Source organism: Cryptomeria japonica, chromosome 2 (assembly GCF_030272615.1).
Source record: "Cryptomeria japonica chromosome 2, Sugi_1.0, whole genome shotgun sequence".
In the NCBI taxonomy this organism is placed as follows: Eukaryota; Viridiplantae; Streptophyta; class Pinopsida; order Cupressales; family Cupressaceae; genus Cryptomeria; species Cryptomeria japonica.
Genome location: NC_081406.1, coordinates 296517013 through 296530398, shown reverse-complemented (window position 1 = coordinate 296530398; position 13386 = coordinate 296517013). Strand labels below are relative to the sequence as shown.

General features: G+C 43.3%; 1 protein-coding gene across 18 annotated transcripts in view; it reads right to left on the bottom strand.

The window, feature by feature from the left end:
• LOC131032586 (uncharacterized) overlaps positions 1–13386 on the bottom strand; it is a 94495-nt gene that overhangs the window by 31935 nt on the left and 49174 nt on the right. For 9 of the 18 annotated variants that reach the window (XR_009371526.1, XR_009371527.1, XR_009371525.1 and 6 more), the window contains one exon: positions 11294–11364. The exons of the other annotated variants lie outside the window; for them this stretch is intronic. Coding sequence is in view for 3 of the 9 variants with exons in the window: in XM_059216594.1 (XP_059072577.1) it covers positions 11296–11364 (69 nt within the window). In the remaining 6 variants the exon portion in view is untranslated. The remainder of the gene's footprint in view (positions 1–11293; positions 11365–13386) is intronic. 18 annotated transcript variants of the gene reach the window in all.

The following is a 13386-nucleotide window of genomic DNA, read 5'->3' as shown; positions in this document are numbered from 1 at the left end:
CAGATTTTTGTTACCGTTTATTGATGCATTTCTTTCTTTGCCCAAACAGTTAGGGTTTAATGAAAACATTTTCTATCCATAAGTAAAAGCAAGTAAATGATTTTCCAAAGAAACTTTTGTATCTTCCCTCCATGGTCGAATCTCCACATTTCTTTTATTCCAAATGTCAAAGTTCTTCATCTCCATTGTTTCACTCCCATTATGGATGATTTGCAAAGTTTTTCTCATTGCATTACAAGTTAAATTTGCCTCTCATACCAATCAATTATGGCCATAACTATCAGAGATGTCTATGTGCATTCCCAATAAGACAAGCTTATGTTCTTCCCTTCAAGTAAATTTTCATTTTACTTGTAATCGAGATTTTGAAACCCGATTACAAGTAGTGATATTTGACAAGTTTACGCTTTTCCCATCAGGAAAATGCTTGGTTTCGGGTTTGTATGGCCTTTCACCATGTCGAAGTTAGCCTCATGTGAATACTTGCACTTGCAGTCAGCCTTCCAAAACCCGAAATTGGTCCAAAATGCAATAAAAAACACTTGAAAATGAGTCTCTAGGGTCCAATTACAAGTGAAAACTTGTATTTTCCAATTACACATATGAAGTTGGATGTTCATTCTCCACAATTGCAAATCAATGCTCTTGTTTTTCCACACATGTAATGCAGTCTTCAAAACCCGAAATTGAGCTTTGGCTCGGATGTAACGGACCCAGACTTTGCATTCATTTTTGGGACGAAGTCTTTTCTATGTTCATTGTCATACTTGAACACTTAGCCAAATTCAGATGGCACTTATCGGTCCAAGGGGATCTGCATGGATCACTTAAGCATTTGGGGCCGACTTAAGTGGAACAAGTACATAGGTGGCCGCAGATGGGTGCGGACCTATTTGGCGCGTGTTATGGGGGATTGCAAGTCCCTAGGCGGATCGCATGCTGAAGTAGGACCTATATTGGGCCGACTTGCGTAGCGTGTTGAGCCGATCGTTGGAAGCACACGGATCATCCTTTGTTTGATTTTTGTGTGCCATGCGATCAAGCCGTTACAAGATTGATGGCGGGGAAAATGTTCATCCATCCGATGCATTTGTAGGCAGGCTTGGCTATATAAGGCAGGATGCCTTAGCCATTTGAAGCATGAAGAGGAGCGACATCTGAGAGTTCGGGGCGAGGTACAGTCAGGCGAAAGTGTGAGCAAAGCAAGCCGAGGAAGTCTGATTGTGGAGCTACGGATTGAGCTGGAAGCTCTGAGTGGTTTCTTTGTAATAAGTCTGGCTAAGCACTTTGTTAGCTCAAACAACGCAGCGACTAGTGTTTCTTAGCACAACACACTTGGCTTTTGATTTTGTAATGTTGGTTTTACATAATAGAAAAGCATTCGTGTTCGCCCACCATCTTTTGTGTTCTTGTGCATACTGAGTTAGTGCATTGCATCCGACTACTCATTTCCGCATTCATTTGGATTCCGCATTGGCAACAATTTGCAGTATTGATTTCTCGGCGACATTGAGTTCCAATCCAAATAGGTACGAGAAGGCGTAGTCTGGGTTGGTTGTCTGCAGGCCTTTGCGAACCTAGACAATTAATGTCAGTGTCGCGCGGGTCTTGCTGATAAGGTCCATGATAGTTGGTATCAGAGCAGACCTTTGCAAAGGATTTGCAAAGGAACTCAATGGCGGACCCTCAGGATTATGCACATCAAGAGGAAGTCGAGGAACAACAGAAGCACGATCAGCGTGGGTCGCGTACCAAGCGATGGCTCCAGGATCATGAGCAGCGGATTTCTGATTTGGAGGCTTGGGAGGACCGATTTGATGGTATTGTATCAAGACTCGAGGTGATGCATGATGTCATGGATAGGATTCATCGAAGTGTGGAGGTTCACAGCGATGAGATCAAGTTTCTGAGAGAAGGGAAGTCACTTCACCATGCACTGCTTCAAGATGGAACGCAGGGATCCAAGACATCAGCACCGATTGGATCGTATGATGGTGATCAAGATGACAAAGTATTGGATAACTTCTTCTGGGATGTAGAAGAATATTTGTCAAGCGCACCTGAGTTGGTTGATGAGGCACAAGTCAGGAAGGTGGCCTCGTGCTTCACTGGAAGTGTGAAGCTTTGGTGGCGGATGCATCTGGCGGACGAGCGAGCTGGAAAGGCAGTACGGTCAATTAAGAATTGGCTCGAACTGAAGACAGCTTTGCAGGATCAGTTCCATCCAGGCAATTCGGATTGGGTGGCTCGAGCTCGTTTTGATGAGCTGAAGCATACCGGCAAGATTCGAGATTATGTCCGACAGTTCCAAGTACTGGACTTGGAATGCACCAAGATAAACAACTTTGAGAAGTTGTACTTGTTCGTGAGGAACTTACAACCTTGGGCTACCGATGAAATGCGACGACAAAAAGTGCAAACATTGGCTCAAGCGATTACTTTGGCCGACAGCTTGTTGGATTATAAGGGTGATGCAGCCAAAGGGTTTGGCGGAGCGCGGTCTGACTCAGGAGATTGACGCAAGAACTTTCGTTGGAAGAAGGACAAGCGGAATGTTGGTCCACAGCCGAAGGCGGATGAGCAAAAGAAGAGTAAGCCGACTAGGAACCACCCTCCCAAGAAAGCGAAGAATCAAACACCTGCTAAAGATAAGAAGGCAGATAATAGTTGCTTCATTTGTGTGAAACCTAGACACTGGGCTCGAGAGTGCCCAGAGCGGACTCACATCAATTCGTTGCTGACCGAGAACCAGAAGGTCCAACCCGAAATGGGTGTGTTGCAGTTGTTGAATGTTTTGCAAGAGATGGCAAATCTGAATGCAGGCGCATCAAGTCAACACGACTTATGCTTCATCGAGACGTTCTTTGGAGGAAAGAAGGTCTTGGCGATGGTTGATTCCGGGGCAACACATAATTACATGTCTGTGAGCCAGGTGAAGTCACTTGAGCTCAAGATGGATCTAACTGAGACTAAATTCAAGGCGGTTACTGCTGTTGCACAGAAGGTCAGTGGCGAGATCCAGAATGCTGTCATGAGGACCAGATCATGGCAGGCTCCAGTCAAACTTGTGGCGATCGAAATGGAAGAGTTCGATCTGATTTTGGGACAAGCATACCTGAGACAAGCAGCAATTGTGGTGGCTCCAATACTTGGGTTGCGTTTTGATCTTGGATCCGGCACGACCATGTATGATTCCGACAGTGCGGCGAGGCGACTCAACTCAGATTCTGAGTGCACTAAGTGCTAAGCGGGTTGGAAGGAAAACGACTAAGGAACTCTTCCTGGCTACCTTACTTGGTGGATGGGATGAAGGCGAACCATCTGGCTCGTCTATCCATCCGCGGTAGAGGATGTTCTGAAGTAGTTCGCAGATGTAATGCCAGAGAAGTTACCATCAACACTGCCACCGAAGAGGCATGTGGATCACATGATTGAGTTGGAGACAAGAGCAAGACCGTCGGCTCGAGCTCCTTATCGCCTCTCAGGACCTGAGATGGCAGAGTTGAGGAAGTAGCTTGCAGAGCTCGTTGAGGCAAGATACTTGCGGCCTTCTCGCTCACCCTATGCTTCTCCAATCTTGTATCAACGAAAAAAGGATGGGTCACTTCGTTTGTGCATGGACTACCGAGTGCTCAACAAGCTGACCATCAAGAATAAGTACCCTCTACCCTTGATAGCGGATAGCTTCGATCGACTTGTGGAGGCCAGGTACTTCACTAAGTTGGATCTTAGGCAAGGCTACTACCCGATCCGCATCGCACCGGGTGACGAAGAGAAGACGGCTATCACAACAAGGTATGGATCTTATGAATTTTTGGTTATGTTGTTCGGCCTAACCAATGCACCAACTACTTTCAGCACCCTAATGAATGATGTGTTTAGGCCCTTGCTAGATAAATGTGTTGTTGTATATTTGGACGACATCTTGGTGTATAGTCGCACTCTTGTAGAACACAGGGAGCACCTTAGGGAGGTGTTCAGCCTTTTGATGAGCACACAGCCTCTTTGCCAAGAGGGAGAAGTGTGACTTTGCATAGGAGGAGGTCCAGTTCTTGGGGCACATCATGGGACACGGTCAATTCTGACTTGATCCAGAAAAGCTTGTAGCGATTCAGGATTGGGAACCACTTCGGAATGTCCATGAGGTACGACAGTTTCTGGGACTGGCGAACTACTAAAGGAAGTTTGTTGCAGGCTACTCCAGGATCGCAGGACCCTTGACCGACTTGTTGAAGAAGGAAAAGAGGTGGATCTGGGGCAAGCAACAGCAACATGCTTTCAAGGAGTTGAAGAGCAAGCTCACAGTGGAACCTGTGCTTGCATTGCCAAGATACAATGAACCATTTGAGGTTCAGATGGATGCTTCTGACTATGCGATCGGAGGAGTTTTGATGCAGCATGGACACTCAGTTGCATACGAGTCAAGGAAACTTAACGACAAGGAGCACAGATATTCTGCCCATGAGAAGGAGATGACAGCCATTGTTCGCTGCCTTAGAGTTTGGCGGCACTATATTCTGGGAGTGCCTTTTGTAGTGAAGACGAACAACATCAGTTCAACTTACTTCAAAACGCAGGCCAAACTCACCCCGAAGCAAGCAAGGTGGCAAGAGTTCCTTGCAGAGTTCGACTTTGAGCTCGTGTACAACCCAGGAAGACACAATGTGGTTGCAGATGCTCTCAATCGAAAGGCACAGTTGGGCGCACTAGAGAACTTGGAAGGAGGTTCCAGCCAAGTCACAATGGCTGAAGATGTGCTAGATCGGATCAAGGAAGGACTTGAGAACGATTCTCAAGCCTATTAGATTGTCCTTCAAGTTCGTGTTGGGCGAACTAGGAGGTTTTCACTGCAAGATGGAATGCTCTACTATGCAAAGAACCGTTTGTACATTCCAAAATGGAAGGAGTTGCAAATAGAGTTGTTACGTGAGTGTCATGATTCAACCTGGGCGGGCCACCCAGGGCAGAAGTGGACTTTGGCACTTATGGAACGCGGCTTCTACTGGCCGAAGATGCGAGACGATGTTGAGCTCTATGTGAGGACTTGCCTCACCTGCAAGCAGGATAAGTCAGTTCATGAGCGACCGGGTGGGTTGCTCCAACCTTTGCCAATACCTGTGCGGCCATGGACGAGTGTGAGTATGGACTTCGTCACTCAGCTACCGAATGTGGAAGGTTTCTCCAGCATTATGGTTGTTGTGGATCAATTCAACAAGTATGCTATTTTTGTTGCTTGCCAACAGCCATGTCCAGCTGAGCTAGCAGTCGAGTACTTTTTCAAGAATGTGATTAAGTACTGGGGCATACCATAGAGCATTATTTCAGATAGGTATACCAGGTTCACATTGAAGTTTTGGACCGAGTTGTTCAAACTCCTGGGCACCAAACTTCTAATGAGTTCTGCTTATCATCCACAGACAGATGAACAGACTGAGCGGATCAATGCGGTGTTGGAAATCTACCTGAGGCATTTTGTGGATCTCGACCAAGGCAATTGGCCGAAGTTGCTTAATGCAGCTCAATTCAGCTATAATTTGCAGAAGAGTGAGTCTTCCAAGTACTCACCATTCGAGTTGGCGACGTGATAGCAGCCACTCACTTCGCATACAGTGATGCGTGGATATCAAGGAGGTGATGCCTATGCGGCAGACATGGTGCTCATTCCAAGTCTACACAATGTCTGCTGCATCAACATCACCTCTTTGATATCCACGCATCACTGTATGCGGAGTGAGTGGCTATGTCTTGTCGCCAACTCGAATGGTGAGTACTTGGAAGACTCACTCTTCTGCAAATTATAACTGAATTGAGCTGCGTCAAGCAACTTCGGCCAATTGCCTTGGTCGGAATCCACAAGATGCCTCAGGTAGACTTCCAACACCACATTGATCCGATCAATCTGTCCATCCGTCTGTAGATGATAAGAAGAACTCATTAGAAGTTTGGTGCCCACGAGTTTGAACAACTCGGTCCAAAACACCGATGTACACCTAGTATCCCTGTCCAAAATAATGCTCAATGGTATGCCCCAATACTTAACCACATTCTTGAAAAACTACTCGACCGTTAGCTTAGCTGGACATGGCTGTTGGCAAGCAACAAAAATAGCATACTTGCTGAACCGATCCACAACAACCATAATGCTGGAGAAACCTTCCACATTTGATAGATGAGTGATGAAGTCCATACTCACACTCGTCCATGGCCGCACAGGTATTGGCAAAGGTTGGAGCAACCCACCCAGCCACTCATGAACTGACTTATCCTGTTGGTAGGTGAGGCAAGTCCTCACATAGAGCTCAACATCGTCTCGCATCTTCGGCCGTTAGAAGTCGCATTCCATAAGTGCCAAAGTCTGCTTTTGCCCTGGGTGGCCCGCCCAGGTTGAATCATGACACTCACGTAACAACTCTCTGTGCAACTCCTTCCATTTTGGAATGTACAGATGGTTCTCTGCATAGTAGAGCATTTTATCTTGCAGTGAAAACCTCCTAGTCTGCCCAGCACAAACTTGAAGGACAATCTAATAGGCTTGAGAATCGTTTTCAAGTCCTTCCTTGATCCGATCTAGCACATCTTTAGCCACTGTGACTTGGTTGGAACCTCCTTCCAAGTTCTTTTGTGTGCCCAACCGTTCCTTTCGACTGAGAGCATCTGCAACCACATTGTGTCTTCTTGGGTTGTACACGAGCTCGAAATCGAACTCTGCAAGGAACTCCTGCCACCTTGCTTGCTTCGGGGTGAGTTGGGCCTGCATTTTGAAGTTAGTCGAACTGATGTTGTCCGTCTTCACTACAAAAGGCACTCCCAAAATAGTGTCCCCAAACTCTAAGGCAGTGAACAATGGCTATCATCTCCTTCTCATGGGCAAAATATCTGCGCTCCTTGTCGTTAAGTTTCCTTGACTCGTATGCAACTGGGTGTCCATGATGCATCAGAACTCCTCCGATCGCATAGTCAGAAGCATCCATCTGAACCTCAAATGGTTCATTGTATCTTGGCAATGCAAGCACAGGTTCCACTGTGAGCTTTCTCTTCAACTCCTCGAAAGCATGTTGCTGCTGCTCGCCCCAGATCCACCTGTTTTCCTTCTTCAACAAGTCGGTCAAGGGTCCTGCGAACCTGGAGTAGCCTGTAACAAACTTCCTGTAGTAGTTTGCCAGTCCCAAAAACTGTCGTACCTCATGGACATTCCGAAGTGGTTCCCAATCTTGAATCGCTGCAAGCTTTTCTGGATCAGGTCGGATCTGACCTTGTCCCACGATGTGCCCCAAGAACTGGACCTCCTCCTGTGCAAAGTCACACTTCTCCCTCTTGGCAAAGAGGTTGTGTGCTCTCATAAGGTTGAACACCTCCCTAAGGGGCCACCTTACTAACTTGTGCCTCATCAACCAACTCAAGTGCGCTCGACAAGTATTCTTCTACATCCTAGAAGAAGTTATCCAATACTTTGTCGTCTTGATCACCATCGTACGATACAATCGGTGCTGATGTCTTGGATCCCTGCGTTCCATCTTGAAGCAGTGCATGGTGAAGTGACTACCCTTCTCTCAGAAACTTGATCTCATCGCTGTGAACCTCCACACTCTGATGAATCCTATCCATGACATCATGCATCACCTCGAGTCTTGATACAATACTATCAAATCGGTCCTCCCAAGCCTCCAAATCAGAAATCTGTTGCTCATGATCCTGGAGCCATCGCTTGGTACGCGACCCATGTTGATCGTGTTGTTGTTGTTCCTCGACTTCCTCTTGATGTGCATCATCCTGAGGATCCGCCATTGAGTTCCTTTGCAAATCCTTTGCAAAGTTCTTCTCTGATACCAACTGTCACGGACCTTATCAGCAAGAACCGCGTGGCATTGACATTAATCATCTCATGTGCGCAAAGGCTTGCAGACAACCAACCCAAACTACGCCTTCTCGTACCTATTCAGATCGGAACTCAATGTAGCCTAGAAATTAATACTGCGAATTGTTGCCAATGCGGAATCCAAATGAATGCGGAAATAAGTAGTCGGATGCAATGCACTAACTCAGTATGCACAAGAACACAAAAGATGGTGGGCGAACACGAATGCTTTTCTATTATGTAAAACCAGCATTACAAAATCAAAAGCCAAGTGTGTTGTGTTAAGAAACACTAGTCGTCGCGTTGTCTAAGCTAACAAAGTGCTTAGCCAGACTTATTACAAAGAAACCACTCAAAGTTTCCAGCTTAGTCTGTAGCTCCACAATCAGGCTTCCTCGGCTCACCTTGCTCGCACTTTCGCCTGACTGTGCCTCACTCCGAACTCTCAGATGTCGCTCCTCTTCATGCTTCAAATGGCTAAGGCATCCCGCCTTATATAGCCAAGCCCGCCTACAAATGCATCGGGTGGATGAACATTTTCCCCGCCATCGATCTTGTAATGGTTTGATTGCATGGCACACAAAAATCAAGCAGAAGGATGATCTGTGTGCTTCCAACGGTCGACTCAACACGCTAAGCAAGTCGGCCCAATATAGGTCCTACTTCAGCATGCGATTTGCCTAGGGACTTGCAATCCCTCATAATGTGAGCCAAATAGGTCCACACACATCTACGGCCACCTAGGTACTTGTTCCACGAAGTCGGCCCGCCAAGTGCATAACCACTCAAGTTGCGAAGCACCTCGGTACTTGTCCCAACTTAAGTCAGCCCCAAATGCATAAGTGATCCATGCGGATCCCCTTAGACCGGTAAGTGCCATCCGAATTCGGCTGTTTTCAAGTATGACAATGAACACAGAAAAGACTTCGTCCGAAAAATGAATGCAAAGTCTGGGTCCATTACATCCACTTGTACAGTCCCTTTGTCTCACCCATGTCAGTCCTATTTGCACACACAACCTACCAAATCAATAAATTAAGACACGAGCTTTATTTTGCAAGCATATTCCAAGATTGGAGAAAGAACAACATGACGGAGCCACACAAGGAGATGGATAAGTGATATGAATGATTGAGAGCATAGAATGCTTTCAGGACAGAGATAGGCTTCTTACCTCAGCCTTGCAAAGAACTTCCCTCCTGAAAAGCCAGTACTACCCCAAGCAAGAAGATAAGATTGAAGTTCGTTGGCCAAGGATACAAAGATGATTAAGAATGCAAATTCCCGTTCCGACTCAAGATGTCTTCACCAATCTATAATACTTCAATTTCTAGCATCTTGAAGCAACATGAAGATCATCACAGACAAAAGATGATGTAGTTAGAATCGTGTCTTCAGACACAGAAACAAAATAGTTTCAATTATGCATTTGTAATTTTGTTTCGACAAGTTACGCGTAAAAGCAAGTTTTTTAATTGCAAGTGTCACTTTTACTTGCATTTTTGTAAAATGTAATTACATGTAAAGCAACTACAAGTTGAGTTAAATTAGAACTGTATTTGGAATAATTCATTGTGGTTGAGAGAATTTCTCAAGTTAGTTGGGATCCTCCCACCTTTTTCTCAAGGCTCCTCTCCTATATATACCAGAGAGGGTCTATTGTAATATATATCTTTTGGCAATGCAACAAGACTCTGTTAGTTTTTATGTACACTCCAAGACTTCAAGTTTAGTTGTAAATCAGATTGCAGTCAATTAAAAGAGGCAAATTGCTTTCAAACTTTGTATTGATTCAAGGTGTTATGTGAGGACATTTTCTGGAGATTAATTGTGAGTTTTGAGGGGTTATACAAGAGGGATTCAAGCTCAATCTTGCAAACTTTGAGCTGCTTATTGCATTTAGAGTTTTAGATTGGTTTTCAGATTTGACACTGTAGACTTTGAACTGCTTGTCAAATTTGAAACTATTGTAGGACACCCAAGCAAAGGGGGTAACTTGCACACTTTGTGCTGCTTTTATTTTCTATGTTCGTGCTTAAGAGGTGCATCATGTAGTTAGACTTTGAGTTGCTATATACTGCGTTTGGTTAACAAAAAAACACATCTAAAAAGGTTGATAGGAGAGTAGATAGTTGAAAACTTTGAGCTTTCTTTCTGTTTTCCCATCCCGGAGATGCAAGAGAGGACTTTGTGCCTTCAAGGAAACTTAGCTGCTTTATTTAGTTTACTTTATTAATCATTTGTGCTTTCAGCTGTGATTCTTTTTTGAAAGAAGAGAAAAAGAATAAGTCCAAAATCACCCTCAAGAAACAAAACTTATGCCAAACCAGCTTGGTTATTATCCAAGTCAGCACCAAACAATGAATAGTAAGGAGGTTAGCAAGAAAAAAAGCATGTTGCTGGACTGGACAAAGCAATTGGGTGATATCAAGAGACAACAAGAGTTTGAGTTGTAGCAAGATGAGTCGGCCTATCAACCTTACCAATATCAGCAAGATATGGAGATAAAAAAGGGAGCAATATGAGGAAGCTCATGCAAGGGAGATTGCTATTAAAGAGGAGCAGATGAAGCTTTTGCTTGCTCAAATACAAACATTGAACACACAATCAGCTTTTTTCTTTCCAAATCAGCTTGTAGAAGAGGTCCCTAAGCACAAATTTTCAAGTTTTAAAAAAGGTAAGCCTATTCAATCTCCAAGTAAGTCTTCTCAATTTGAAATCCCAAGTCAGCAAGAGCCTATACATCTGCAAGATCAGCCTACAAAAGAAGAGGTTCTGGAATACAACTTTCCAAGCTTCAAGCAAAGAGAGCCTCCTAAATCCTTAAGTAAGCCCCTTAAATTTGAAATTCCAAGTTTTAGGAGTTATCATCTTTTGCAGGAACCTATACTTGAGTAAAATCAGGCTATCATCCCTCAAGAACAGCCTTTTCAATTACATGAACCTATATTTGAGAGAAGTTAGCCCACTCTTCAAGAACAGCTTGCTCAAGACATTTTCATACCCCAAGAAACTCCTCAAACTCAACAAAATCTTCTACCAAATCAACCTTCTTGTCCAAGCATCATTCATCTTTACCCAATGGTCCTATGTCATGCCCCCACCATAAAAGAGGGTGACAACGCACAAAAATTTGTCTTATTATGAAGACTTCACATTTTTTTGTAGAAACTAATATATTCAGCCGGTAATTATAAGAGAAGATGATAAGGCAGCGATCCTTTCTAAATCTACATCAATGCAGCGATCCATATACAAATTAGCATGATAGCGAATGGATTAGGATATGATAAGAATTGTGTTTAAGCTTAATATTGACAAATATTATTAATAATCCTTGATGAAGTGCAATCACAATAACCATTATTAACTAGAGGCAAAGGACATATGATTGAGTCGCCACTTTTGCAAGGAGGGTGTCCATGGGAAGAGACATACCTTCATATATAAGCAGCATACCGACCATTCAAAGAGGCATTAGAAGAAGGATTTCTAATAGGCAGATATACCTGAATACAAGCAGCTTATTGTAAGGTAAATAACAAAATTGAGCATTAGCAAGTATTTGGTATGCAATAAATGAAATGTTTATATGCATCTATATCTATATTATATATCTTTATCAAGTTATTAATAAACTTTGTAAATTTAGTATGTTTCTTTAATTAATAAGTTTTTCTATTCGTTATTCCTACAAGCAATCATTAAGGGAATGGAAGGAGATATGTTAGGTGGACGTAGTAGACGGGTTCCCCCGAATCAAGTAGGCCACCCCAATGGATGGAATTTGTCATAGTTGGATGTTCTTGCCATTTGTGGGCCAAGGGGCAAATTGTCTTAGTTGGATGCTCCGCGCTCTTGGGCTTAATTGGGCTAAACAGTCTTCCTCAATAACTCGGGTTCCCTCGAACTAAGTAGGCCACCCCAAGTGATGGAATTGTCATAATGAGATATTCCTACCACTTGTTGGCCAAGTGGCAAGCTATATTAGAGTTGGATGCGCCATGCTCTTGGGCTTAATTGGGCTGAACATGTCGTCAAGCTCCCTTTGTGATTCTCCCTTTCCAAATCCTGCCATAGCTGATTATGGGAAATGGAACTATTGATGCTTGATTTCTAAAGTTCAACAAGCTATTGCATGGTTTATCTAACTAGGATAAGATGATTATTGATATATATGCATTTATATTTGTTGTTGGATCCCTAACCCTAATAGAAATGAAATGAATAGTCTTATGAATTATATTTCAAATATTATCTAACATGGTTGTAGGACCTAAACCAAGATTTACTTCGATAATGACATTCTATTAATAAAGAAATAGCTCTAATTATATTACATTCCTTATTTTAATTAAATTTGTGATTTTAGGGCAAGATCCAAGAACATCCCAAAAGGGGACACATCCTCTCGTTTACCATGAGAGCGGGTTTGATGAGCATAACAAGGAGTTTTATGAAGTAAAAGAGGGAACAAGTTATAGCTGATGAGCCTTCGTTTAAAGAAGAAACAGAAAAATCAGGTTTATTGCAGCTAAGTGATGAGTATAACCAGTTGAAGCAGCAAGGTATAGAGCAAGAAAATGGTGCTCAAAATGAAGTGTTGGTTGATTTATTTAATGAGCTTGAACCATCTTTCATTGAAGATGATGAAGACAAATCAATGCCTATGCCAGAAAATCAGTTGGGACAGCAAGGTAACAATTAAAGAGGAGGTAATGATAATGAAACTTTCACATTCTTATTTGATGAACTTCCTTGTTTCATTGACAAAAATGAAGAGAGCATACCCATGTCAATATCAAACCAAGCTTCTGAGCAGCTGGAAGGGATAAAATATCATGTTGAAGTGTTGGTCTTTGACGAAGTTATTCAGGACAGCCTTGCTTCACAAATTGGAGAAGTTAATATACACAAAGTTGTTGAGCAGAAAGATGTTGGACAGGCAATTGACAAGAAGAAGACCAGCAAGGAGAGTATTAAGTTTGTTTGTTCAAAAGGATGTCCTATCAGTCATCTAGCTAGAGAAGCTAACAAGACATCAAAGGTTGTGCTTGCACCCAAGCATGAAGCTAGAGCTGAAGATGGACTTGCAGCTGAACAAGAACACATCCAACTCACTTTTTCCCCCTTGAACAGCAGTGTTCATGCTCAGTATGAGAAAGTAAGTGAACTTGTATATGTTCTTCAAGAAACGAAGCAGCCGTTTGTTGGATTTTTATCCATGATTTGTCTTTCTCTAGCTGTTCAAAAACATGAAAAGCATTGTAAACGAGAAAGGGCAGCTATTTCAGTCGACCTGTTAATGGTTTTGTATAAATGGTTGTCATTTGGTCAGCATAGGTTAGGGTAAGTTTTTTAGTTCAATAAGTGCTGATGCACAAAGTTAAGTTTCGTTCTTCCTCCTAGTGCTGAGGCACGTTGTCTTTCAGTCTTTTGGGTCAGCTGTAACAGTGGTTCCGGTCAGTTTGTTATCCTTTTGAGGTGTAAGCAGCAGTAGGCTGAGGTCCGAGTTGAGTTTATTTCAAGTC